This window comes from Vombatus ursinus, unplaced genomic scaffold (assembly GCF_900497805.2).
Source record: "Vombatus ursinus unplaced genomic scaffold, bare-nosed wombat genome assembly UNPS02000749.1, whole genome shotgun sequence".
Taxonomy (NCBI): Eukaryota; Metazoa; Chordata; class Mammalia; order Diprotodontia; family Vombatidae; genus Vombatus; species Vombatus ursinus.
Genome location: NW_020940527.1, coordinates 1,267,157 through 1,291,840, shown reverse-complemented (window position 1 = coordinate 1,291,840; position 24,684 = coordinate 1,267,157). Strand labels below are relative to the sequence as shown.

General features: G+C 43.6%; 1 protein-coding gene and 2 long non-coding RNA genes across 4 annotated transcripts in view; 2 read left to right on the top strand and 1 right to left on the bottom strand.

Annotated features, from left to right (window-relative positions):
- The window catches only part of SGPL1 (sphingosine-1-phosphate lyase 1), an 84,783-nt gene extending 61,548 nt beyond the window's left edge, over positions 1-23,235 (bottom strand). Inside the window, exons 1-3 of one of the 2 annotated variants that reach the window (XM_027858360.1) lie at positions 23,194-23,235; positions 22,560-22,671; positions 14,866-14,931 (exon numbers count right to left, since the gene is read on the bottom strand). In XM_027858360.1, the coding sequence (XP_027714161.1) occupies positions 14,866-14,892 (27 nt within the window). In that variant the 5' untranslated portion in view covers positions 14,893-14,931; positions 22,560-22,671; positions 23,194-23,235. Of the gene's footprint in view, positions 1-14,865; positions 14,932-16,256; positions 16,345-22,559; positions 22,672-23,193 lie in introns of those variants that run through there. The other variant, XM_027858350.1, reaches the window with a different exon arrangement.
- LOC114040313 lies at positions 15,063-20,198 on the top strand. Its single transcript, XR_003568759.1, has 4 exons — positions 15,063-15,526; positions 16,459-16,645; positions 18,637-18,764; positions 20,166-20,198. It is a non-coding gene; the product is annotated as an uncharacterized LOC114040313 (long non-coding RNA).
- On the top strand, positions 20,201-24,034 carry LOC114040316. The gene is made up of 2 exons (XR_003568760.1): positions 20,201-20,242; positions 22,663-24,034. It is a non-coding gene; the product is annotated as an uncharacterized LOC114040316 (long non-coding RNA).
- Positions 24,035-24,684: the final 650 nt, after the last annotated feature.

The following is a 24,684-nucleotide window of genomic DNA, read 5'->3' as shown; positions in this document are numbered from 1 at the left end:
ATTAAGGGGATTTGTTCTGTGAAGTTTGAATTCAAAAGGCTGCACTTGAGGACCTAGAGGGCCACGTGTGGCCTTGAGGCCGCAGGTTCCCCACCCCTGGAATAGCTTGTATGACCCCTGTTAAGTCACTTCTCCTCTCTAGAGGGGAATCTTAAAGGAAACATTTTTAGCCTCTAAACAAATTAAAATCATACTTAAGTAAATCTTTTTAAATGATGAAACCAATTTTTATTAAATGCCTACTGCATAGCAAAGCACTATGGTGGGTGTTGCAAGAGATAAAAATTATGAAAAAACAGAGTCTCTCATTCACAGATGAAATAAGCCACAAACTCAGATAACCATAATATACAACATTATATAAGTGAATTAGAGAGGTGTAAAACAATTCACAACGTGAAGTCTAATGGAGAAAGTCTTTGCAGGAATCAGGGAGGATTTGATATATTTGAAGGGAAAATGACCTTTTTTTTCCAAATGAGAAATTTATTTGAATAAATCAAATAAAAAAATGTGCCCCATCTCTGCATTTAGAAGAACATGTTGGGCATCGTGGTAGTGAACCGTGATCTGTGATGGTGACACCAAACTCCATAGGGCAGTGGGGAGGAATAAACTGCTTGACTTCAGGCCAGTGGTACTTGCTGGCAAGAGTTTCTTCTACTTTCATGATATGGATGGAGTAGGCCCAGGCCCAGTGATGGGTCCCCATATCTTAGTAGCACTGAGTGATAGTACCAGCAGTGGCCAGGTCCCCATACTCCCTATACTTGACATGGGTCCCTCTCCTGGAATTGATACAAAATCAGATGCCAAAGTTTTTCACCCTAAGAAGGAACTTCTCAAAGACCAGTCCACAGTATACAATTTCTCCGGAAGACTTCATCTTTTTCAGTCAGAAAATAAAGTGCCAGAACTGGGACTCTGCAATAACACTGATTAGGAGCAAAGATACCCAACCAATATTGGAGTGGCATTGGACTCTTGGGAGTGAACCAGCAGCCTGCACCTACCTTACACTCTCTGAGAGTGCCCTAAGCCTTCACGGTGCTGGAGCTTAACTTCCTGTCAACTCCAAAACACAGAAAATAACTTTTAGGGAAAAAAACAATGCTCAAAATGTTAACAGTTTTTTGGCAGGATTCCAGTCAACAAATCAGCACACTAGTAGATTTTTGCCTGTCCTAACCACCCTATCTCCAACAAAGTTGAAGAAGAAAGAAGGTATAACTGAAAGCCAATATCCTTGTTAGAAACTGACAGTAGCAACAGTGACTGTGGTATTATTTCAAAAGTAGATGATTAATCCAGTTTTTCTGTGACCCTTTGAATCTAGCAATGGACTGATCGGCCTGCCATTCAGGTGGGGCACCAAGTCCATTGAGTTTATAGGGAGAAATACAAAAGTCAGTGCCAATTCTGATTTATCAGCATTATATGCATAAATGTCCACTGATAGCTTACAGCTCATACCTAATGTTTGGCAAGATATTACCTAAGATCAAAACCTCCCACCCTGAAATTGTGTGATCAGGGAATAGTTCGGCTCTCCTCTGCGTCTCCCTTTCTTCTCCTCTATCACTATTGCATAATACAAGTCCCAAGAGCTTTTCTAGAAGAGCTGTAAACTCTGGCTTCACAACCTAGAAAACTGTGGAGGACAGAAGTGTGTTCCACCCAGCTTCTCACAGACTGCTCTGGGAAACGGTCTACAAGACTGACCAAGAGAAGCTAATGAAAACTACATGACTTAGTAAGAATTAAATTTCAAGCCAAGGAATAAGGTTATATAACAAAGTGACAGATTCTTCAGGAAAATAGCCAGGGGACTAAGACTCTGTCTTTCTCTACCATGACCTAAAAGAACAGAGAGCCAAAGGAAGGGCATTTCATCCTCTTTCATCAAGTCACAAATCTGTAGCTTCAAAATCCAATTATAAAACTGGTAAGAAAAAAAACAAACATTCTTTTGGGCATTGTTATAAAGATGACCCCAGACTCATTTCCAAAGACTGGTGTCCCAAAGACTTTTTATTAAAGAAGTTGAAGTGCGTCCTTTAGATTCTCGCAAGAAGCGGGCACACCTCCTTGGAAGGGGAGAAATGCGTGTGTAAAAGAAGCCAGAGCAAGCTTTATAGTTAGTAATTGCCTAACTTCTCCCTTCTGGATCAGGATTGGTCTTACTCCTTCTGGGTTACAATCTTCATTCCTCACAGCATCTCAAAAGGCACTAGATTATAATGACCAAGACTAGTGAATTCCTCCCTTCCCTCCATCTTGAATGATGCTCATCAAACAGAAGGAACCAAGTCTTAGAAGGAAATTTGTTAGAATGGAGTTGATCTGCCAATCTACGCTCTTCCTCCTAATCACAAGCTACTGATCACAATCAATAAGAAGACATTTATTGTCAGTGAGGATCAAGGCACCTTTATTAAGTGCCTGGTGTGTGCTAAGAACTATGAAAATCAAGTAAGGATCTCTTCACTAAGTCAACCATTGTGGCAACACAGAAACTCACTTCCACGTTCACAAAACAATATGACAAGTACCCAAGATAAAATCACCCTATATAACTAGCTCTCATTCCCCCCAACCAATCCCAGTGGGGGGTCAGGGGGAACCGTGAAACAGAAGAAAATAAAAGCCGAACTGCAACTAAATAACTATCTTCCTGGCAAGGGCGAACAAAAAAGAATCAGAAAAACAGATTTCCCCAAAGGATCTTCCCTTCTCCCAGAAAGAAAAGACAGACAGAGCTGGGAAAGAGATCTTGGAGACCTGCATTGTGATTCAGACACCAGATGAATGACAGGTGGGAAGGGGAGAAGGAGGCTTTTGCTTGTAAGCACTCACACCTTGCCCTCTGCCATTCATTGCCCGGTGGGTAATACTACGCCAGTAGCTCTGAAATACTCCCCCATTTTCTCTCTGGATAGCACTTCCCTTTAACCCAGAAATGCTGCAATTGTCACTACAGCCCCATTGTCACAAATGCAACTATACATACTTTATATTCTGGCTATATTGTCAAGGGACTGAAGAGCAGAGAATACTAAAAGAATACTGAAAAGACTAACAAAGAAGAATAAAAATGAGGAGCCTTATCATATGGCAGGTTGGGAAGTAGATACCCAGACACTCCTCAGGAAAGAAGTCTCCAAAGGTGCTAGGCTTTGTAATATAGAAGCTCAATTAACATTATCTGTTGCTTGAATGAAAAAGTTCAAAGCTAAAAACTACTGTGCAAAAAAGGTAGGCACAATATAAACTAACACCAAATAAAGTTACCAAATGCTCCTATTTATTGACTACCTGGCCAAGAAAATCAATCAAGGTGAGGTGAATTTTGTAAAAAATGCAAGGGTTATCTGAGATTTGTTTCCGAGATCTGGGCTAAAACAATTATTTGAATCACTACCTTTCACAGGCCTTTCCCACATAAAGGGAAAAAATATGATAGAAAGAACCCCAACATGTCTCTTGTGGGGAAGAAATGATCCAGGCTCCTTTTTTCCCATCTCTCAGCTCCTAGACTATGTATTTCTAACACTGAAGATGAATTAGCTTTTCTAAATACTGAAACCTTTTGAAAATTTGCCTCAAAAGTTTTACTGTTTCTGGGGATGGCAAGGATTGAAAACATCCTGAAAAGCATCACCAAAAAAGGCTGTAAAGATCACATTTCCAATGACTTTTTTATGAAAAGCCATGGTTTGCGTACAGTCAGATCCAGAGGCAAATGGACTTCCGTCGGGCACTTTGACTTCTTCCCAGTCCGAGGTCTTTGGCTGACCTTCACAGTTACAAAGCTTTCCTTCCAATCCCAAAGTTATATCCTGAAGAAAGTAACTTTATGCAAAATCTACTCATCTATAGGTCACTCTTAAATGAAAAGAACAGACCCATCTCTAAGGAGATACAAGGTTTCCTATCAGGGCAAAAAACACCACCACTACTCATAGCAAGTGCTATTCTAACACAGCCTTCAAAGCAGGAGTTAATTCTCTTCTCGGCTTCATATAGGAGTTCCGCTCTATCAAAACAAGTCCATGTTTTCTAGGGGAAAGAGGAGAGAGGGGGTCGATGGAGGACGAAAAATAAGGGCAAAGAATATAATCATTCTGGATCGACTTTGCCTATGATCTTCCAGATAAAGCTCCACCCAGATCAGGAACAAAGGTCTGGCTCAAGTCATGTCTCCTAAAATCTGGCTGACCCAAAGCCTTTTGGAGATAAAAGCTTCTCATATAAAGATAGCAAAATGAGCCAGAGGTACAAGACGCTCTGAGAAATGCCAGACATTCAAAGACTGCCTGCTCTGTTCCAAATAAAGGTCAAGAACAGGCCAAGAGCATCAGGATCAATTATCTACCTAAGTATTCCATAAAAAGAGTTATTGATTAAGGAAGCTATTTCTAAAAAGTGATCCATCAGCTTGCCTCGCTAGTGAGTTTTACTGTTATCTTCATGAGTGAGCAAACAAATCTCACTCCTGCTCTTACATATGCTCAGAACAAGAAAGTCATGACCAGATCTCCAAAGAACTACATGAGCAGCCCTCAAATACCAGGAAGTAGATGGACATTCATAGAATCAGTCCAATCCAATAATGAGGTCACCATCCAGAGAGTTAACGGGAACAAGAAGGCACGCATCACTCCTCCTCTGTCTCCTTCGGAATGGAGCAGGGGCCTTGCCCCAGCAGAGCTTTGCAAAAACAAGAGGATCACAGTCTCGCAGTGAAAGGAACCTCTGAAACAGAGGGCACCGAGGCTAACCCACACATGACCAAGAACTCCCTCCCCAACAGCTCAGAGATCTGGTTAAACTGCACTGCAGTAACAAGCAAAAACCAAAGAAGCTCAATGAAGCTTGACTCCGGCAAGCATGTGGAGCAGACGACAGAGAGAGCATACATGAGATCTACCTGGAGTGGATGTAGAGGTTCAAAATTCTGACCTACCTGTCACAAACTTACGAGTGAGGCTGCTGGAACTCTACCAATGTTTTCTCACAGCAAGGATTTCCACTGATTTCACACAACCTCCAAACCAGGAGGGACTTCAGAGGTCATCTAACTAAATCAGTACTTGAACAAGCATTCCTGCTACAAAATTCCCCACTGAACTCCAGAGGTAGCTTTGGGATAGCTCAAGTTGTTGGCAAATTTATGCTTATGTCAAGACTAAACCTACCTCTCTGCAGCTTATATCACTGCTCCTACCCTACAGAAATGGAGAATGAAGGGAAAAACAAACGAACAGAACAGGTGGAGTAGAGAGACACAAAGGGAAGGTAACATCACAGGTAAAAAACATTAAAAGCCTGGGGACAGGGCCTGAAGATATCCTGATCCTAGCTCTAAACAATGAGTGGTAAGGTAATGTCTGCCAAGCACTGAGAAATCGACGCTGTCACTCTTCCCAAAACCATAACTCAGATGACAACATGGGCCTGGGCTTTCTGGAACTGTCGTGATTCTAGCAGAGGTCCCAGTACCATAGCCTCTTACCTGCATCACAGTAAGAGTAAGTATTAAATCACGTCCAGAATGTTTATAGCCTATAAATGAGAGCCACAGATAAGAAACCAGACCAGCACCAGAATCACCTTTACTTGGAAAGCCCAGAGACCTTCATGTCATCGAGAGGGATGAGGTGTAGGAGCCCCTACTCCCTTCTCCCCTCCCCTAGCACATCCACACAGGGCACAAGCCCAAGGCATCGGGCCTCTAGGCTACTCCTACACCCTGAAAGTGAACATTTTCTTTTGCCTAAATCTTCTCATAGATCTAGTGCTACCAAAACAATTAATTACTGTCTCAAAAATTCTACTCCTTTTAAGTTGCTTTGCCAAAATTACTTTCAACAAGAGGAAAGCAAACAAATGAGCTCAAATAAATGCTAATTCTCCAAAGAACCATGTCCTCCCAGCACTGAGCATACCTGTAGCAGTCTGGACTCTCAGATTCCCAGGGCCCTTCAAGAGGTGATTTTTGTCCCAAGATCACCAACCAGAAAATACGATTTAAACTCTGAACTCACATACTGGCGTGCATTCTAAGAGCAGTTATTATTCTGTCCCTACAGGAGCCCTATCAGTTGTTGCTATCTCTAAGATAAACTTAGAAGAGTAAAAGTATCTTGACAAAAAGCTGATGTACTCAAGAGTTTCCCAGGGGACGAAGTCTCTTTGTGAGCCAAGAGAGGGAGGGGATCTAACCTAGAGTTGGCAACCATTCTGATTTGCTCTGAGTCATGTCTTCCATAATTCGAGGATCCTGGTGGCAAAGCACACAATGGCCTTTCCTAGTAGTAGGCCAGTCTTCGTGAGCGATTATGGCCAAAACCAGTGGCTTTGAGGTGCCCAGCCTCTCCAGACCTGTGAGGCAGATCTCAGATGGTGGCAACTGGTAGCCTTTGCACTCTACTGACACGGCCTGGAGAACCCCAGGGTCACCTTCACATCATGATATAGCATCAGGACTTTAGTGAAGGACACTGTAACACACAAATCAAAATCTTCTCAAAGTCTTCACTGATAGCCAGGTTCCATAAAGCCAGCAAAGTATGAAGTGTTACCTCACATGAGGTATCACTCTTCCCAAGCTAATGCCACACATTACAAGCAAATCTTTCTGGGATCTCACTTCAGAATTAAAGTTGATCTATCTGTGATATTTTTAATGAAATTATTCTTATGTTTTTCTACAATTGCAAAAGGAAAAATTCATAAAGGTTTTGTTGGACACAGTCCTAATGAAGCTCTCCTTCCCAAAAGGAAAAAAATCTTAACTAGCGTAAGTTGAAAGGAGGTGAATGAGGAAGAGATGGGGAAACGGAAACCAGTAAGAAGATACAATGTTGTGCTGTTCTTTTCTAGAAGACTATACAGACAAGTCAACTACCCTTATGCCAAACTAATGGAAAAATGTGATGGATAGAAACCTCAACTAACCGCAATATGACAGAATGTCTAATCTAACAATTACGAGCTATCCAGTAATGAGACAGGGCCATCTGTGTAGCCACTTGTCATCATTGGAAATATTCAAAGAGTGGCTATAGGTGACCACTCTAGGATGTTCAAGAGGAGATTGCTGCATGGGTAAAAGGGTGAAAGAAGTAAATCTGAGGCCCTTTCCAATGATATGATATTATATTCCTAGAGAATTCCTAGGCTCCCATTTCCACACCCAATGCAAGAACTCTCAGCAGATTGTGAGCCCACCCTTCCATTTTAATGCAGCCTACCCTAGTAGATAAAGCATTGGATTTGGAGTGAGAGAGACCTGAGTTCAAATTCAGCTTAGGACCCTAGGCAAGTCATTTCACCTCTGTGAGCCTCAGTTTCTTCATGCATAAAACAAGATTGGAGTAGATAGCCTCTGCACAGGTTACCAAAGTGGTTGATACCACCCCCCTGGGGGGTGCTGGAACAATCCAGGAGGGCAGCAGTAGCCTCAGCTGCAATTGGGAGGCACTGAATAAAAATAAGGGGGAGGTGGAAGCATAAGGAAAGAAGAAAAAAATAAGAAAATTTTGAAAAACCGTTCGTACATGTTTCATCTGTTGTGTAACAGAGTTAAAGTCATAGTGATTACATTATTTTCCAAATAAACACACAAAATGCAAGTTATAACCAATCAGTGGTCAAGTCTGCCAACAGTCTTAACGAGCAAACGTTGGCAGGTGAGCATGTCGTGCATTGTGGGAAGTCCAGCATGCATCAGCAGGAATATGTGCATGTAAAGACTTGTTTACAATACGATATTATGTGGTTACATGATACAACATTGTGTCATCAAAATTTCAATGCGGGGGAAAAAAAGCACAAATTTACAATAAATTATTAAATTTAAGATGTCATTTTTTTAATTTATATTTTTTTGAAATGACACAAATTTCAAAAAAAAACCCATTAAAGGGTTAAAGAAAGTAGATTTCCAGGGAGGCACTGAGTAATTTTTTTTTTTAAAGGCACAGTAGGCCAAATAAGTTTGGGAATTTCTGCTCTAAAGTCTCTCCCAATATTAAATCTATGATCTCAGGATCTTTTTATCAAAAAGAACCATCTCCTTTTCTTCCAACCACATCTCTCTTCCTTCAGTATTGTCCTCAAAGATGACCTCCTCCTTACAGGCTTTCCAAACTAAATAGCCCCCAGTCCAGTCACTTCTCTGGAAATAAATGTCCTATACCCTGAACCCAAGATAAGCTCCCAGAGGACAGAGATGTATCCCCAGGCCCAGTGCAATACTTTAGACATAGAAGGGGGCATTAATAAATATTTACTAAGCTAATTCTAATAAATTACCCTCACCTGCACCCTCCTCTTCTCTTCTCTCCCAATTAATTTGTTTCCTTGCCATAATATTTTATGATTTTATTCCACTCTACCCTGAAGTTCCACGTATATTGCTATAACTCCAATTTACACGTTTACATACTTTGGCATTTGGACTTATATACATGCAAATCAACTCCCTGGGGCAAATATGTAATCCCAGTCTGACTTGCCCACTTTCAGTTAGTACATTCTGAGGGAGTACAAACTACATATAACATGAGACTAGACAAAACACAATTAGGAAGGCAAATGTTACAAAAACTACTGGTATATTACAAAGCCAAAAATATTGTTTTGGGAATACACTATTGCTCTATATGTTATTTATATATAATTTTATTTTGTTATTTATATATAATTTTATTTTACACTACTGCTTCCATCCATTATCAAAACCTCTAGGAAAATGACTGTACTTATTTTCTGCTTGACGCTCCCATTAGAATGAGACAATAATATCAAATACAGCTACCTACCTAGGACATACATTCAAATATAGACTAGTAAGAATCTCTACCTTCTGGGGACCCTTGCCACCACCCTGAATAAGTCTCGTCCAAAAAAGGAGCCAAGTCTTAGGAACAGAAATAATTACAGAACTGATTTTTCAGTGTGTGCATATTCAACTCAATTCAATAAACATTTAAGTTACCTACTATGTGCCATACACTGTGCTAAGCACAAGGAATACAAAGAAGAAAAGAAAGACAGTCTGCCCTCAAGGAGCTTGCAATCTGCTGGGGGAAGACAACACATAGAAAGCAGACGGAAGGGGGGAGTAAAGGGCAAGGAGGATGATGTTCTATGGAGTCAAAACCAAGCTGAGTGGCTAAAGGAGAACTGAGAGTTACCTGGAAAGTTCTGACAGTTCAGAGCTCTCTATAAAGAAAGGCTTCTCAAGGAGTTTATTACTCTACCCTCTAGTACTCTAGGCAGGAGAGACAATTGAGGAAGTTGACAAGGTGCTGAGTGTCAAAAACTGAATCTTCAGAGAGAAACTCAGGCTTCGGGGGCCACTGGCTCAACCTGTGTCTGAATACAAATTCCCACCACAACATACCCAACCAGAGGTTCACCAGCCTTTACGTGAAGACATCAGACAATCCATTCTACTTTGCACAGAATCTAAATCCACATCTCTGCCTACCTGTCACCCACCATTCCTAGGCCTGCTGTGTGCGACCATGGCTTATCCACCCTGTGATGGACCTGGGAAAGAGGGAATCCCTTAAAAAAAAAAAAAAGTCAACAAAACTCAGGCTTTAGAAGCGAGCCTTTGAGCCCAGAAATCAAGATCAAAAAGCCTATCCAGTGACGTTTCTAGACCAGGAAAGGCATCCAGTTTCTCAAGAAATGATTCTTCTAAAGAAAGCCCAACAAAGCCCTAATCTCCTGAATAACAAGCCTAAATAACAACTGTCTTTTGTCCGGACGAGCTCAGTAAACTCTTACAAGAGGCCAGTGTGGCTTAAGCACTGGACTTGGAGTCTGAAGATCTCAGGTAAAACGTTAGCTCTCATACCTACTCCTTGTGCAGTCTGGGAGACATAACCGAGGTCATTTCCTATGCCAGATATTATGAGGGCTAAAGAAGAGCTGCTCATCTTCTCTATTACATTCAGTCCTGCACATTAATTTTGACTAGGCTCTACCACACTGCCTCCCTCCCCACTTCCGGCACTACCTTTGCATTATAATGGCAGAAACTACCTTTAACAGAGGTTCCAGCAGGAAATTATCAGAAATCTGGGCACCCAAGTTTTTACACCTGCTATCTGGCTAACTGCATACATCTCCATTCTGGAAACAATTCAGTTTTTCCCCTCCACAGCCCACAACTGTTCTGTCTAGCAGAAGGCCCCAACCAGCCAATCACAAAAGTCCAAGTCTGCTCTGTGGGATTCAAGGGCAGAAGCACTTTCTCTGAAATCTGAGATCATTTCCAGTAACAAAAGACCCAGGCCACAGCTGGAGGGCCGCTACAGTCCTCTAGTCTCCTCCCTATGTCCAAATCAAAGCACCATCACCACTCTTGCCTGCGGATCCAAGACTTCAGACGAATAACCTTCCCAAGGAAATGTTGGGAATCCTGAGTCCAGGTCGGGCACTTCTCAAACTTTTTAATCTCAGGCCCTCTTCATACTCTTCTTATTTTGCTTCTGCGGGGTATATGCAGGTACCGTGAGGCTTGAGTAACAAAGCAAATGTAAAGCACTTTGCAGATCTTAAAGGGCTATCTAAACACCAGTTATTGTTGTCATCACAATCGTCGTTATCATTAGCTTACTATGATCCCCACGGCCCCGGGCTGATGATGACTTCATTCCCTGAGCCTCTTGCTGCACTCCAGCCAAGATTATAGTTTATAAGCATGTTTATAGAGCAATACAGAGGTGTGCTGCTAAAGGTTTAACAACTGGGCTCTCTGGGGAAAAAAGAATGTATGCACACACAATTTTGAGTTTAATTTCCATTATTATCATCACCTAGCAGCAAAAGGACAAATAAAGCCCTGATTTGTAGTTTTCAATCAGATTAGAACTTGCTCCAGCACAATCCCAGTTATATCAACAGTTCTGTATCAGAAATTAATTTCTAATTAATTAGAATTAATTAATTAGAAATTCATTTCTAATATAAAACTCATAAATTTTTAACCCATTACACATTGACAGAAAATATTTTTAATGAAAAATAGCTATATTTTCCTAAATAAAAAAAAATTTGAGGAGAACAACGGCATTGTTTTACATTTTTGCAAATCTCTTTAATATCCGGTTTAACAAAAGACAGCTGGATTCTCATATCTGCTTTTGAATTCAATCTGAAGTCAGGGAAATCTGAATTCAAAATCTGGTCTCAGACATTTACTAGATGTGTGACCCTGGGCAAGTCACTTAACTTGTTATCTGCCATAGTTTCCTCATCTGTAAAATGGGATAATAACAGCACCTACCTCACAGGGTTGTTGTGAGGATAAAATGAGATAATATTTATGAAGCACTATATTTTGTTGTTCAGTCTTTTCCGTCATGACCCTATTGGAGGTTTTCTTGGCAAAGATATTGGAGTGGTTTGTCTTTTCCTTCTACAACTCATTTTACAAACGAGGATGCTGAGGCAGACAGTGGTTAAGTTGTCTTGCCCACAGTCACACAGCTAGTAAGTGTCTGAGGCTGGATTTGAACTCAGATCTTTCTGACTCTAGGCCTGGCACTCTAAGCCACCCAGCAGCACTATATAAGTGTTTTAGTTAAAGAAAATCCGGCCTCACAAAAATAAACAGTTGGAAAATGGAGGAGTATTTAAATAGGCAAATAACCTCTTTAGCATTATTTTAAAGACAGTTCTGACCTCAAGGACCCTACTTGGAGTACCACCACCCTAGCTTGGGGCAGCCTTTCCTCTTAGATCCCAATCTGTTGATCCCAATTCAGCTAACCACCCCATCTGGTCTCTAGTTGGGAAGAGAGAAATCCCCATGAATGACCATAGTAATGAAGCCCCTTTCTCTTTAAAAGCTCAAAGTGCTTGCCAACCACCAGTGTATGGTACCATACTCCTGGTCCTCAGCGTCAGCACACGAGGGAGTGAAGAAAGTGGTTGCCAGCCTGCAGTGAGGATGCTAGAAGACCAATCACCTACCCTCCTCTGAGTGAAAGCCAGGACAACCGAGCAACAGTCACTGAGGATTCATAGACTCCAAGGGCTGGTTCCACTTCCGCCACTTCTGGCCTCATCACTCCACTACCTGCACCCTTCTAGTCATCTTTCACATCATCAAGAGTCCTGTGCTACATGCACTGGGAGTTACGAAGAAGCCTAAGACATGCTTCTGGCCCTACAGGAGCTTATGGTCTAGTGGGAAAGATAAGACACAGGTGTATGTGGAAAAGACAGCTACAATAATAAAGCCACATGTTACAAGTGATGCAGACAACAGTTGCGGACTATTGCAATATCTTATTTTCAAGTACATTTCTTTTCCATTAACAAGCATTTTCTTTTCTCTCTCTCTCATTTCCCCCCTTGCCATTGGGGGGAAAAAAAGGATAAACAAAACCCCTATAACAATCATACATATTCAAGCAAAACAAATTTCCACATCGACCACTTCCAAAAATATGTATCTCAAGTTACTGTAATCTTCTTAACTCCTCCCCTCACCTAGAATCTCCCCCAACTCAAACCATCGTCCAGACAGGGCTCTCCTACCTCCTCCTAATGGTCAGCACTGATCAGAGACAGCTTGGCCTAATGGGCACGCTTGAAGTCAGTAAGACCTAGTTTCAGCCCTGCCTCTGACCCTTACCAGATGTCACTTAATGAAATCCTAATGATGTCTACATAGCGCTCATTTTATAGATGAGAAGCTGCCACCTTGGAGAAGGGGAAGGGGCTGTCCCAGGTCACGCAGATGGCATCAGAGACAAGGTGGCCAGACTCCAGAGCCAGTAACTCCTTCTGCTCAGATCTTACCATCCTGCCCAAAAATCTTGATATGGCTCCTGGTTGCCTCCCATATAAAGTAGAATATCATTAGCCCAGCATTCAAGGACCTTCACAATTGGGCTCCAAACCACTTTTCTAGGCTAATGTTACGTCACAGTCAAACTAGACCCTTGCCACATGCCACCCCTAAACCCTGGGCCTAGCCCTCAGCACAGGTCTACCACAACCAGCCCATCACTGCCCTCCAAAATCTTCACCCTTTAAAGGTCCCCTCAGGTACCCCAGGCTTCATGAAGCCTCTCCCCCTCCCAAGAAGAGTGAGACTTCACCTCCTCCCGTGAGCTCAGAGTATTTTATCTGCGCTTCTCACCCACTTAAGATTCTAAGTTATTGGAGAACAAAGGCCATGTTTTCAAGGCCCACATGGGCTTTCACCTCCATGAAGTGTCTACAGTACTTAGGCCTGACTGCCTACAGTACTTAGTCTAACTATTTTTTCCACAAACTTATATACACTAGGCCATACGCTCCTGGGAGGTAAGAATCATATGTTATACCTCTTTGCTGCTCACCTAACCACACACACACACACACACACACACACACACACACAGAGCAAGTAATCACACTCTGAAAGTGAACCAAGCATAGGTTCTAACAACTGTGCCAACTTGGCACTGGCAATAGATTCTCTACCATCCCACCTTGCCTAAGAATTCAAGAAAAGGCCAGCTGATTCTTTCCCACAACATCGCCTCATGTAGTAATTGTGCTATCTTTTAGATACACCTATGTGAATCCACACCAGGCCAACTGGTGAAACATTTCCACTCCCAAAACACAGACAACATTATGCAATGCTGGAGAAATAGAGAGCAATCACCTACCACTTCCAAATCAACTTTGGCTGACAGTCCTTCTAAAGAGTCAGTATTCTGAAAGTAATTAATACTGATTAGTTTATGAAACAGGACCTAAGAATCCATGAAGTAATATGTCCATTCACATACATGGCACTCAGCTGAATCTTATACACAGGAACTTACTTTGAGGAGAGGTGGGGAGGAGGCATGAAAATCAAGTGGGGAGAAACTGTTAAATCAGATCTTTTCTAGGAATCTAGTCACAGAAGAGGAAAAAAGAAGTTTCTACAATTTAGACTCTTTAAAAAAAATAATAAAACAAAGACATCCCCAAGGCCACAGTAAATACATATATATGTCTACATATCTGTGTGTATTCATATGTATATGTAAATATGGGCATACATATGTGTATATAGCTACATATGCATATTGATAAATGTGTGTACATATATACATGTGCGTTTATATGTATGAGTGTATACATAAACATATACACATGTGTATTTCAGTAAGTAAGTATTCAGTAAGTTCTGACTACTAATAAGACATACTGAAAATACCCAAAATTTCACTACAATCATTATTGGTGCCCAAAGTCTTAAATGGAGTCTGTGTAAGAGGCCAAGCCTAATCGAATCACAGTGTTACTAAAGTCTCCCACATTCCCCAACTACAATCCAGATCTGATTAGCACTTTGCCTTCATCTATCTATTTGTTTTGCTACTGGGGGAAATAATCATTCACAGAAGGAAAATCTCAGGACTAGATCCTGCCCATTTCCCAATGATGACAACCAGTTCTATGAAGCTAGTGAAATAAAAAAGAAATCAGGAAATAAAAACATTGGTTAAAATAAAGAAGAAAACTATTGAACAAAACCCAAACCAGCAAGGAAGCTAAAATTTCCCTACACCTAAGCCAGGAACAGAGAGGGAAAGGGAAGTAACAAATGTGAAGCCAAAACCTTCTCCTTCTCTGGTTCTGTCTCTCTGCCTCTCCCCCTACAACTCTCTATTGTCTAGATGTAACTTAAGCCATAAGGAAAGGAGGTCTAAATGCTCTCCTGCCCCTGAAAAAGCCACAAGAAGAGGCAACTACACACCCAAGTATCCTGATTCATGCTGCAAATTTGTTTTTGCAAATTTGCAAATTTCCGTTTCAGTCACGAAAAAACCGCGTCTGGAAAAGACTCACCATCTTTAGGAGGTCCCAGTCAAACATCTTCCTCCTCCTCTTGCTCTTCCGTCAAGTGCCTTCTTGCTGTAGAGAAAAAAAAAGGAACCAAGTAGTTTAATTGCAAGGCTGATGATGAACACCATCAGTCTCAGCCGGAGCACTCAAAAAAGATTTCGCTTCCTCCTTTGAAAGCTCAGGTTTCACTCCTAGGGACTCGGCATCGGGCCCCGCCCCCAGCCTCTGGTTGAGCGAATCAGGAGCGGGCTCCCTTAGGTTCCACCCAGAAGATCCCTCCCAAACTAGACTCCCCAGGGCCAGTCCCTGGTCAATTTCAGGGATCAGTTTCCTCCCTAACCTACAGCTCAACAAGGCACGGGGAAGGGGGAGGGGGTGTCACCCTCAATTAGACTTTCTCCCACTGAACACCAACCTTTACGGTGCCCCAATCCCAACGCGGATCTGATCCATCTCTGAACACCCCCATACCCGGTAGACCGGGGTCCCTGCTGCGGCTTGGATCAGGATCCCATTGCACCCCGCCCAGTGCCCTCAGAGGAACCTCACCCAGGATACTCCTCCCGACCCTTCGAGGATGAGATTGATCCCTCAGAGACCCCCAGATCCCCCAGAGAGTCCTTGGAGGGACACTCCTCAGAACCTTGAGCCCACTCTCAACCAGGTGCGTCCAATCCCCCTCGGAGTCGGGTCCCCCGTAACCATTCAGAAGGACCCCATCCAAAGGAGCGACCCTTGGGGGGATTCCCGACCCAAGAACCCTTAAGCCCTCAGAGGGGACCTCCGACTCCTCCAAAGAACCCCCAAACCTGAAGAATCCCTGACCTCCCAGATGGATCCCCAAACCAGAGGGACCCCTGACTCCTCAGAGAAATTCCTCAAACTCTAAAAGATGGGACCCACCACCTCCCGGAGGGATCCCCAAACCAGAGGGACCCAGACCCCTAAAAGGGACCTCCGACCTCCAGGATCCCTCCCTCCAAACCAGAAGAACCCTGACCCCTCAGTGCGACTCCCTCAATCCTTGAGATCTAGGACCTCCGACCTCCCAGAGGGACCCCCAAACCAGAGACAACTCCAATCCCAACCCCTGAGACCTGGGACCTCCGACCTCCCGGAAGGACCCCCAAGCCAGAGACAACCCCAACCCCTTGAAACCTGGGACCTCCGACCTCTCGGAGGGACCCCCAAACCAGAGACAACCCCAACCCCTGGGAGCTGGTACCAGAGACCTTCTGGAGGGACCCCCAAACCAGAGGGACCCCAACCCTTCAAAACGATTCCCCTAACCCTTAAGAGCTGGGACTTCGATCTCCCAGAGGAACCCCGAGATGACCCGTCAGGGCAAGCTCGCCTCAGCCCCCCTCTCTCCCTCTCCCCTCCCCTCTCCTCACCCAGCAGCGGCCTCGCTCTCCCCTCCTGCCGAGGCCCGAGCCGGACCAGGAGCCGGACCGCCTCGGCTGAGATTGGAGTCGAGGCTGCTCCGCCCCCTCCCTCTTCCCCTCTGGCCCCGCCCCCCGCCGCCGCCGCCGCCCGCGCCTGCTCCCAGCCCGGAAGTGGCTCCATGGACCCACCGAGCCTTCACTTATCGCTCAGGCCCAGAACTGCCAGCGCCGCGCATGCTCGGGAGGCGACGCTGACGGACGCGCACGGTGACTGGAGACAGAGCGCCCCCACCCGCCCGGAGAACCGAGAAAGCGCGAAGTCCTCCATCTGGTGGCCAAGCGGAGGAATTGCACCCTCCACCTACTGGGACATCCTCCAGGGGAGAGAAAGGTTCAAGGTGAACTCACTCCATCTACAAGCATTTATTAAACGCCACTTATGTGCTAGGATCTTTGCTAGGCGTGAGGATAACCAAAGGATCCTAGAGCTAGAGCTTCAAGGGCTATCAGGGTTCATCGAGTCCAACCCCTTCTTTTACAGGTGAACCATCACAGACCGGATTCAAACCCAAGCTCCGACTGCAGAGCCAGGGTGCTTTGCACTGTACCAGGCTGCATACAGTAGGATGCCCCCCCATCCTTATCAAAGTGCATCCTTGGCATCACTGCAGGAGCCCTTGTGAGGCTCTGAACTAGGCATGGGGACCGAAGATGAGAGGTGGTAGGGTCTTAAAAAGATAGATAACCCAGCAGGGAAGATATGACTAATGGCCCTAATACAGATTAGAATACGTATAAGTGCATGGGGCGGTGGAGGGGGGAGGACAGGAGCTCAGCTGGGTTTTCTTGTCCCTTCATGCTCCACTTCTCTCTTAAAAACACACCTGCAGGTCTTTTGCTGAAATAAGTATAGATCCTGCCAGGTAGAGAGAGAGAAAGGAGCTGATTGTTAAATTTTTAATGTGAGCATTGGAAATCAGGACCCTACAAACCAGGGCCTGATTTATTATTTGTTGATTATCTAGACATAAGAAAGTGACGTGACAGAGAAAATGTTAATAATGTAAAAGTATGTCCTGAGATTTTTGTAGAACTAGTTGTTAAACATTTACCAGCACAGCCTCCAAAAAAAAAAGACCCTGTGTAGTGAGTCTCCTAACAGGCATAATAACCCAGTGTGACTCTGGATACTTTTTGAATCTTGCAAATCTTAAAGCACTATATAATGTTGGCTATTAACTGGTGACATTACCGATAGAGCTTTGAATTGTCACCATCCTTCAGACATTTACTAGCTGTGTGACCCTGGGCAAGTCACTTAACCCCTGACTGCCTCCAAAAATATTTCTAAAAATTAAAAAAAAAAAATTGCCACCATCCATCTCCCTTGTAATCCCGGTCATTTAGACTCTTCCCTGCTCTGGGTCTCAGTTTCCAAAACTGTAAGAATGAAAATAAGAATGCCCCACCCCCACACTACCCCCTTACACACTATACGTGAACAATAACTTTAACACCAGCCTCTGAGATCTTCAAGAGCAGGTATCAAATACTAGAAACAACCAAAAAGAGAAACCAAAGAAAGGAATTCTAGAGGGATGAGACATTAGAAGGGTCTTGGACAGAAACGCTGAAAATACAGTTATGTTTTCTTGCTTAATATAGACTTGAGTACCGGGGAGAGGCCTTGATTCCCATCAAGTCCAACCACTGGGCAGAAGAAGAAACTAAAGGCCAGAGAAAGGAAATGACTTAGCCAAGGTTATCCAGGCAACTGCCTGGAAAGGAGAAAATGTAGAGGGCTTTTTGGGGGGGGGGGGCTTTTTTGTTGTTTTGTTTTTTGATGTGTGTCCCTGGCTCCAGTGTCTGGCAAACAGTAAATACTTGATAAATGCTCATTGACTGACTCACCTTTGAGGTCCCTTCTACTTCTAAATCTATGATTAAGGGACATTGCTATAACTTGTTATAAACAGATTAAAACTTGAGTCTCCTGCCACCCACCCCCAAACCCGTCACTTTGTTTGAGTAAACAAGGAAAACTATTCTAATTGTTCAAAAGGAGAAATGTTCCATTAGAAGACATCGTGATTGTGCCTGTATATCATACATTTTTAAGGAAATGTTTTTGTTATAGAGCTCCCAAGGAAATACATTTTTTTAAATTATTAGCGCTCCATCCTTCCAGGCATCCAGGTTCAAAACCTCAGAATCACGCTCAGGTCTTGCCTCTCCCCTACATCCCATCAGTTGTCTAGTTTTCTAGCCTCTAGGTCCACAACATCTCTTATCTGTCCCCTTATCTGACCCTGGCTTATTTCATCACCACTTCTCACCCTGACGATAGCTGTGTCGTCCTAATTGACCTCTCTTTTTCTGGCCTCCACAGAGCTGCCAAATCAAAAACACAGGTGTGCTCGTGTCACCTCAAGAATCTTCAGTGGCTCCCTCCTTCCACAAGGAAAAAGTGCAAGCTTGTTCGAGTGGCTTGGAAAACCCTTCCCAGTCTGGTCCCCGGTGTGTTACGTGGTCCTTAGTGATTGCCGCATTCCAATCAAACTAGCCTGGCTGCTGTTAACTTCAATCCTGCATTCCTCCTCCCACCTCAAGCCTAGATCTAGGCTGTCCCTCGGGCCTGGAATGAGCTCCCTCCCACTCCTCACCTCTCGGAATTCCTAGTTTCCTTCAAGGCTCAGCTCCTGAGACATCTACGTGGGTGTTTCCTGATCCATCCCTACTCCCTGGACACAAACACAGACATAACTTCTTCCCTCTGAAATTACTTTGCCTTTATTTACCTGGGTCTCAGCTGTATTCCTCAGACTGACTATAAGCTCCTTGAGGGCAGGGACCAACTTTTCACTTTGGATTTTGTATCCCTAGCACCTAGGACAGAGCCTCGAATGTAAAAAATATTTGTCAAGTTGTGTTTAAATAACAGAGCCTGGAGGACATAATTTGATTACCTTGTAAAGATGTTTCAGATTATGGAACATTAATTTAACTTTGGATGATTATTTGTGTGGCTGTCCCTTCTCTCTCCCTTTATCCCCAGACCTCTGAGATCTCATTTCAGATCTTACTTATCTCAATTAGCTTATTATTTCTGGTGTCCTACACTCCCGTCCTGCTATCATCTCCGTTCCCAGTCCTGGGGGCTGAAGGTGCTATAACAAATCACTAAGTTTCACTGGGCCTTGCTTCACCCAGAGATAATCCCACACCTCTATCACCACCATAGGGCATCCTTCTCAATTCTGGCAGTGAGGAGGAGGTAAAGAGCTACCCTGCTAGTACTCTGGCTCACTGCAAGTCCCTCCTTGTTCCTAAACCCCAAGAGTAATCAAGTTCAACCAACGCCCTGGATTACAAACCCCGTGAAGACAAGGTGAACCTCCCTCAAGAATTCGGCAATCCCTTTTTATCAAAACAGATAACCTTTTATCATTCCTTGTCGATTTGGTATGGTGCCTTCAAGCCCCAAGCACAAGGGCTTAATGACTCACCTTTGTGAGTTCAAATCTGGCATCAGATACTTACTAGCTGTGTGACCCTGAGCAAGTCACTTCACCCTGTTTGCCTCAGTTTCCTCACCTATAAAATGAGCCAGAGAAGGAAATGACAAACTACTCCAGTATCTTTGCTAAGAAAACCCCCAATGGAATCACAAAGAATTGGATATGAAACAACAACGTCCCTTATATACTCCTAATCTAAGCCTCTTAGAATCCATACTAGCCTTCAAAGCTCAGCTCAAACCATACATCTCATCTGACACTTTTCCAGATCACCAACCCCATATTATAAAGCAGTATCCATGACCTGGGATGGACCAAAAAAATATATCTATTTATTAATATTTGTTAATATTAATATTAATATTTGTTTTCCTTCATAATCTTTGGTGTTTTATTTTAGGCATTCCAACAACATGATTCTGAGAAGGGGTTCATGGATTTCACCAGACTGCCAAAGGAATCCAAGACACAAACCAGGTGAAGAGCTCCCCCATGCACCTTATATTTATTGTGTATGCACTAACATGTATAAACTAAACATATTATACGTCTTGCCTCTCCCTGTAGACTGTAAATTCCTAAAGAAAAGTTCCTTTTCATTTCTGTCTTGGTTTCATTCTTGTCTGTGTATCTTCAGCATATAACAGTCACCTAATGCCTGTAAATTGACTGGTTGATATCAAGAGGAGGGAATAAAAGGATAGAAAAGCAGCCTGGGAGAGCAGGAAGTGATCTATCTCCTGCCTAACCCAAAAGGCTCTACCATCCTTGCAAATCCTGGGACAGGGTCAATATTAGAAAGACAGTGTTACACAATAGAAAGAGGGTTGAATTTGAAGTCAGCAGACTTAGGTTAAAATCTTGACTCAACAACTTAAAACCTGTGTTATTTTGAGTCACACTGGGCCTCAGTTTCCTCATCTGTAAAATAAAAAGCCTCTACTAGAAGTTACCTACGGTCCCTTCCAACTTTAAATCTTTGATCATAAGGACAATTATAAAAGGTAAAGACCCTTAAAAGCTCTCTGGCCCCTCCCATAGGGCAGGGCCTTCATTTCTACCAATAAGGAAAGAGATTCATGCCAGCGGGCTTTGAGACAGAAGTTACAAAACTATCTCAGCTGCCATTTTGTTGCTGTTCCCCATAGATGGGATTGCTTTGCCCATCTCTGTGCCTTTGAACAAACTAATCCTCTCTGAGTCTGCGGTATTCTCCCTCCTTACCCCTGCCTCTTGAGATCCCTACCTCCTTGGCTACCTCCTACACCTTACCTAATCCACCCCAGTCGTTATCATTCCTCCCTGCAATTACTTGGTATTTACTTAGCTGTGTGCATTGTGTTTCTCCCCAGTAGAATTACTCCTTGAGGACCAGAAATGTTTTGTTTTTGACTTGGTATCCGCAGCACCCAGCTTGTGTACCAAATAAGTGCTCATTAAAATAAAGACAATAGGCTGGCCAGCAGATATATCAATATATTCTATTCCAGTTCTTCGCCTGAAGAATTCTTGCCCTCGTGACCCAGGACAAGTCACTTAACCTCTCAATGCCCCAGAAACTCTAAAACTGGACATGCCAAAGCAGCCACCTATTTGCTTTGGGATGGGGAGTTTTCCTAGTAAGAAAGTCTGTACTGAAATCATTGTTCTAGTCTTTTAAAAAAAATTATTAGTGTACCAAGTCTGGTAAGAAACAATGATCTCTTTTAAAAGTTACCATAGGAGAGATCAACAGGCAAAATGTAAATGCCAAGAGGTCTAGTTGGAACAGGCTCCATTCCATTCAATCAGTTCTGCCCAGGTGGAAATCCTGACTTAAAGAAGTAGCTTTTCTATGGCCATATACAAAGCAGAAGAAGAGCTAAAAATAGAAGCCCCATCTTTATACCTTTTCCCCCTGCTCCCCATTAGGCGGCTGTTCTCCCTCATCCCCCCTCAGGGATTTTCAGGGAGTAGTCTGAGAAGCACCAATGGACCTCCAAAGTCATCACCAGGCTTATGCAAGCTACACAAAAGTCTGGTGGCTTCAATTCAACAAACATGTCTTATGCCCCTCACTATGGGCCAGGCATTGGAGATGTAAAGGCAAGGAGTTTACACTCCTTATTGGGTTCTCTTGTATTTTTTTTTTAATTCTGGTGTGGGTTTTTTTTTCTTTTTTAAAATCTTTTTCTTTTTTTTTTTCTAGCGTAGATTTTTTTAAGAGCTGGAAGAGACCATAGAGATGTAGTCTGGCCCTATCAATTTGCAGAGAAGGAAACCAAAGCCCAGAAGGAGAGCACTTTGCTCAAGGTCACTCAGCTAGCTAGCAGCAAAGCTGAGACTGGAATCCAGAGGTCTCCTGATGTGGGAAAGATGCATGACACTTTCCAGTGCCCCACGATATCAATGCTCTACAAGAGAGCCTCTCAGAGGAGGCAGCCAGCCCTAGCTATGGCTCTTTCCTCCCAAGCAAATTCTAATGCTTTTTTGCTATCTCCGTGATAAGGGAGAGCAAACAGGGAATGTATCCTTTCCCATGGATCTTTCACCACAATAAGCTAGTATTCAGGCTAAAAAATGCTCACTTTACCTTGGTTACCTTCTGAAAGACAAAAGACCCAACTGAAGGGAACTCCCTGTGTATCTAACCTAGTACAGGCTCTACAGAAAATACAGAAAAGAGGGAAAGCTTCCCACCCCACTTCCAACACAGAGAGAGAGAGAGACAGAGAGACAGAGAGAGAGAGAGAGAGAGAGAGAGAGAGAGAGAGAGAGAACAGAAAGATAGAGCAGATTCTGGGTGCTAACTCACCTGGAGGATGAGGAGGATCAGCTAGGGTTGGAGCACAGGGAGATACTGACCGTGTCGAGGCTCTCCCACTTGTGACTCACTTCTGATACCCGTTGCCATGCAGGATGTATCCCTAGAGTGACCATTGCACAAAGAGACAAATTGCTGAGAAGGTTCCTGTTCCCTGGGGGAAGCCAGGAAGCACGTAAGAAGAAACTACAATCAGGAAAGATGACAACACAACTGGTCCCTGGGGGAGACGGAAAGGATGTGTCGCAGGAGGGGGAGATGGCAGGGGAAGGGATGGGGAGGTAGGTATGGAAGAAGGCTGCCCCTACTAGAATGAGGATCGGATGGCTTGGCAGGGGGCTTCTCAGAGGAGCCAGGGGGATGAGTAGCAAGACTCATTGCTTCAGCCACAAACAATGGTGACCAGATCCTCAGGGAACCGAGTCATTTCCAAAGGAAATCCCCTCGTTCTTCCAAGGCTTCAAAAGGTCCACCAGCCGACATCAAAAGAAGACCAAGAGAGAGACAGTTTCCTCAATAATGAACAAAAACAAAGAGGTGAGGGGGGAGGAACTCCCGGAGAAATCAAAGCCGGGCCAGTCATCAAACACTGACTTGAAGAGGGGGGAAGGAAGTCCATGCTCACCTGGCAGGTCACAAGCGGAGACCCCACGGACCCAAGCCTTGAAGCTAAGAGCTTTCCCTCTCCAGGCCAGTTCCATTTAAATTCCCAGTCCATGAGCTGTGTGATTGGCTGAAGCCAGCCCAACTCCTCTTACCTTATTGGTCTAGGCCTGAGAAGAAACACCTACGAGGACTCAGTCTGTCCCAGCAAGTTGATTGGTACCTTTTAAATGTGTCTTTCCCGCACCTTTCTGCTGAATACAAAGCCTTTCTGAGGCTGCTCTAGTCAGTCGCAGCCCTCTGGGTTTTTTCCAAGAGGTTGTTGCTAGGACACCAACAACAGGTGTGGACCACACCTGGCCTGAGCTCCAATGCTACTGACTTCTCATTCTTATTTTCCTGGGCCCCTGGCTGACTTCAGGAATTTTTTTTTGAAGTTTTTTTTGGGGGGAGGGGGAGATATCTTTGCAGACCTGAGTCTTTTCAACAGCAAGAATTGAGCTTCTTGGGTCTCATTGCTAATTATTTCAATTCAAATGGGCAAAACTCTATGAAAAGTCGAGGTATGTTGTGAAGGGAGATCCTTTTCTCTGCCTGTTTTACAGGCTGCCTAGTCTAAAACTCCGTAACCATACCCTGTGATCTCATTCCCACCCATGCCAACCCCACTGACATCCCTACTCAACTCTTCAAGGTCCCACAGCCAGAACAGGGACTAGAATTCAGCCCTCTGGAAGCTCTCTCCTACTAACAGAAATCTGCCCTGGGCAACACCTCCCCCCACCTGCCCCTTGGAATTACTTTGTATAGATTTTCTATTTTCTGATATGTGTTTCCTCCCAATAAAGTATAAGTTTCTTGAAGCAGGAATTGTTTCATTTTGTCTGTGCAACCCAGGACACAGCACATAACAGGTATTCAATAAAAGCTTAATTCGAATAAACTGAATTCCCTTTCTTCTGAGGTCACTTAAATGGAGTTTAACTATGAATCAAAAGAATTTCATTTTGGCTTTAAGTGATTACTGCATGGCTGTGGTTTGCTGAGTGGGCACAAGATAGAACAATGTATATGTGAAGAAACAACCTGTATCTTTTATTCTTTTCCCGTAGACATTTCTTTGCTGTAGTTACATGTAACTGTACCATCTATCTATCACCTCCAGCCTGTTTCTACAGATCTGGTTAAACCGGTTAATTGTGTCTATCGTAGATCATACATATCTTTTTTAAAGCAAGGATTTCTTAACAATGAGCTTTTTTTCCCCTATACTCCCATGTATTCCTGTACCTTGTTGGTGTAGCCAATCAGAAAAGAAAAAGCATTTCCTTTGATTTTTGTTGCTTTACTATATAAAGGAAATCTTAAGAGTAGATCTAATTGAGTTGGTAGTGAGATCTCTCTCCCCCTCCTCCCCCATCTCTCTCTCTGTCTCTCTCTCCCTCCCTCTTCCTCTATCCTCCCTTTCCCCCTTTCTGCATCTCTCTCACATTTCAAGTTTTAAAAATCTGTT